Source organism: Rhagoletis pomonella, unplaced genomic scaffold (assembly GCF_013731165.1).
Source record: "Rhagoletis pomonella isolate Grant_MI unplaced genomic scaffold, Rhpom_1.0 Rhpom_scaffold_00006, whole genome shotgun sequence".
NCBI lineage: Eukaryota > Metazoa > Arthropoda > Insecta > Diptera > Tephritidae > Rhagoletis > Rhagoletis pomonella.
The window spans coordinates 25,822,860-25,826,718 of record NW_023458560.1 but is presented as its reverse complement, the minus strand read 5'-3'; the positions used below and the strand labels follow the sequence as shown (position 1 = coordinate 25,826,718).

General features: G+C 32.7%; 1 protein-coding gene across 1 annotated transcript in view; it reads left to right on the top strand.

Annotated features, from left to right (window-relative positions):
* The first annotated feature begins 503 nt into the window (after nt 1-503).
* LOC118741852 (protein turtle-like) overlaps nt 504-3,859 on the top strand; it is a 129,426-nt gene continuing 126,070 nt past the window's right edge. The window contains exons 1-2 of the mRNA XM_036473825.1: nt 504-510; nt 1,369-1,610. Of these exons, the coding sequence (XP_036329718.1) occupies nt 504-510; nt 1,369-1,610 (249 nt within the window). The remainder of the gene's footprint in view (nt 511-1,368; nt 1,611-3,859) is intronic.

Genomic DNA, 3,859 nt, shown 5'->3' with positions numbered 1-3,859 from the left:
AACATTCCTGTTGTTTCTCAACCAAAACTCAAATATTTCAGAATTTTGAACCTGAGTGTTTCTACAAAAGTATTAAAAATTCGTTCATTAGCAGTCAAAGTCACTTTTACCATGACTTAAAACTTGAGTTTTCTACAAACAATCACAAGTAAATAGTTCCAATGACACTTCAAAACATTTTTAGTTTTACCACACGAAAAACGATAAAACTCTTCAGAATTTCACAAAAAAATACATACAAAAACCACCAAAATAAGTACGAAATAAAAACATTTAGCAAACTATATTTGTATATAGTAAAATTACTCACCTCGAGTAATAGAACTCATATTTACAAAGTTTTTTTACAAGAATATATTATTAAAAAACAGTTTTTAATTTTATAAAAATTGTGCTGCTTCACTTGTATTAACACGTACTAAAAAATTTGTAAACATTACCAGCTGTTTGTACATAAACAGGGTTGCCAAAAGTAAATTTTTTTTTAATTTTTTCTTATCAATATGTTGGGTATTGAACACCATCAAAATAATTGCAAAAATTTAAATTTGAAAAATTGACTTTTTGCCGCTAAAATCCCAATTTCCGCTATAGTGCACTGTCGCACAGCACTTCCTTAAGACGCGTAGCGATGTGCAGCGTAACTCTGGTTTTGACACATACTGGTACAGACGTACAACTGTACTGGGTTCCGGGGCATACCGGCGCCGATTTTACTCCAAACGGGAGATCGACCTGTCAGTGATGTTAACCAAAACGCTAGGTTGTTAAGTGTCCAGGATTATGTGGGGGATTATGAGGGAGGATGCTTTGAGTAGTGGTGTCTGTTCCAGCGGAACAACAATTTTATTAGGAAACAAACTTAAATAACACTTTAATATCGCAAAAATTCAGTGAAATAAAAAGAATTATATCTATATTTTTCTCTTTATAGCATTAAACTCTTAAGATTATGCAAACAAATTTAAATAAAAATAAACGAAACAACCTTCCGCTACCCGAAGACTCGAACATAGATCTCTCGAATGGCATTCCAGTGCGTTGCTCACTTGGTCATTAAGACGGTTGAAACAAATATCCGTAACGTCCTTAATAATTTTACAATCTATGTACATGATGCTATTAGTTTTAAGCCGTTGAATGTATAAACAGGCAGAAATTGTCAATATATTATCTGTATATTATCACCGAAGAGTTTCACATAAAAACTTATTTATTATATTTTAGTGCTTACTTAAAAAAATTACCTTATTTAGGACATGTAATCTAAAGTTATTTATATTGTATGGTATATTTTCTAATTTTATATTCTCTCTCTATCTCTCTCTATCTCTCTTTCTCCTTATTTTCTCTTTTCTCCACACGCAGGCGATTCAATTATTCTAAATTGTCAAGCCGATGGCACACCAACACCAGAAATCTTGTGGTACAAAGATGCTAATCCAGTTGATCCCTCGCCTACTGTCGGCATCTTTAATGATGGCACCGAGTTACGGATCTCCACCATACGACACGAGGACATCGGAGAGTACACTTGCATTGCACGCAATGGTGAGGGACAAGTCTCCCATACGGCCCGTGTTATAATAGCGGGCGGCGCTGTAATCATGGTAAAACATAAATTATTTTCGAACCACCAAACCCCCCACAGAAACCTCTCTCAGTAATAGCAAGTCCTCTACAAATCATAATTAAATGCCATTTTGGATAGAAAGTGATAGGGAAATCAAAATTTTAAAAATACTGATTTGGTGATGAGAAATTTAACAAAAGTATACAGTTGCTTGACAGCTTTTCTAAGCTTGACGTTTTTCTTTTATATGGCATAGTAGCTGTTGGAGGCCGCTCCCCTTAAGGCATATACTTCTAGGCAAGTTTAGAGATTATTGAGATCAAAGTGTATAGTAGCTTGCTTATACTAGTATGCAGACATTTTACAGTTATAAATAATTTTTGATATTTAGCAGTCATGGGGTAAGTCAAAACAGTGAATAATGGCTAACTACGCGAATGAAAATTCTTTTGTCGTTTAATGGTAGTAGTCGCCTAGGTCAATTCAAATTTTTTGTTTGTTTTTTAATTATTATTTTCTTTCATGCGTATACTCATGCATTTTTCGACAGGAAAAATTGGGTTTATTATTTTTTTCTTAAAATACTCGTAAGTTGGGAATCTATTCTGCCTACTCTTAGAACATTTTTTTTAAATTCCGGGAATACTCTAGGAGAAATTTTACGTTTAGCCTAGTTTTATCAAGAGTTAAATTAAGTAGATTTTTCAAGCCAACTCCAGGTTCATAGATAAATGTAAAAGAATCAAAAACTCGGTCAGAATCCCTTAGGCAGTTACAGCGCCAAATAAGAAGTAGAAAAAGACATGCATAAAATATGTATGTGAGCCACTACAAGAATAAATATAGTGGATTTTTATTTAAGTTCCATACCAAAATCGGTAAGTGCAATATTTGATATATAACTTGGAAAGCTGTCAAGCAACCGTTAAATAAAAAAATGAAATAATAGAATTGGTTATACCAATACTTTGTGCATTACTTAAATGTAAATAGTGTTTCATATCCATATGTTTAAGTGTTGTCGCCCCCTATTTATAAACAAACAGAAAGAATGATATAATAAGGCTGTAATGATTTAAATTATAAATCAATAATATCATTTTATCATTTATTACATTCATTAACACTATTTTAAAATTTAAGTATTTACCAAGATATTTCTAATATTTACCTACCAGCAGAATGTTTTCATAACCCACAAATCGCTAAAGGACCTCGCACAATTTTTATAGAAAATAATCGCCGGTAAATTTCACCTGTAGCGCGGAAATCAACTTTAAAAGCAGCTTGATCAATAGTTATCATGGGCATTAGGAGACCATGTGAACTAAGGCCCAAAGTTCACTAAGCTGACTCTTGACAAAAAGCGCATTCTAATATCTAAGCACTACTCTTTGGATCTAGATAAATACTAATCAGTATGTTAGCATTGGACGCTCACCTTTTCCTTGGTTTAAAGCCTAACCTCTATTTTCAAGGTAGCGTGAAGGACAATGATCATGTTTCAGTAAAATATTTTGCTCAAAACTAGTTTTTTGTTCATTTGAAGTTAATTTGAGAGTTTGGTCTCGACAATTGATATTCAAATGTTCTTGAAAATTTAAGCTATGTTTTAAACGTTAGTACAAAACGTCGCAAGTAGATATCAGCTTAGAACAATATCCTAATCAGTAGATTTGAATAGTAAAGCTTAGAGATTATGGTGAGTTTTTTTTACCAAGAGCTCGTCGCTCTTGTTACGTCTACTTAGTCTTGTACACTGAGAAAATTGTTTAGCTACCTCAACTAAATATGTTGTCACAACACGTGATTTAGTTGTAGTCACATGATTTGGCTAAAAAATCTTGTGCTGAAAGAAAAAATATATTTATATTTATGTATATAAAATTGGTTCCTCCTGGGCTCCCTCCACATGTTACTTTTAGTTAGAGCGAGTTAGCACCGAAATGATCACATTACCAATTTAATACAATCTAAATAGTTTACTAATTAAAGTTACCCCGCAATTCTGTGGCAATTTTCAAGCTTGATTATTTGTCAAAAATTTGCGCGTGATTCTTTTGGCAAATAGTCAAGCTTCACAACTTGACAAGTGCATAGAATTCCTGAGTTTGTGTTTATGTGTATGTACATATCTCACATCTTGTAGACTGTTATATTGCATAATTTAAGGCACGACAGTTATTTATTTGGTGCGATTTAGAGATAGAAATTAAATACAGCACTTTATATAATCTTCTTTTAGGATACTGTTTCCTAAAATTCTAGTCTATTTTTACAACGCTT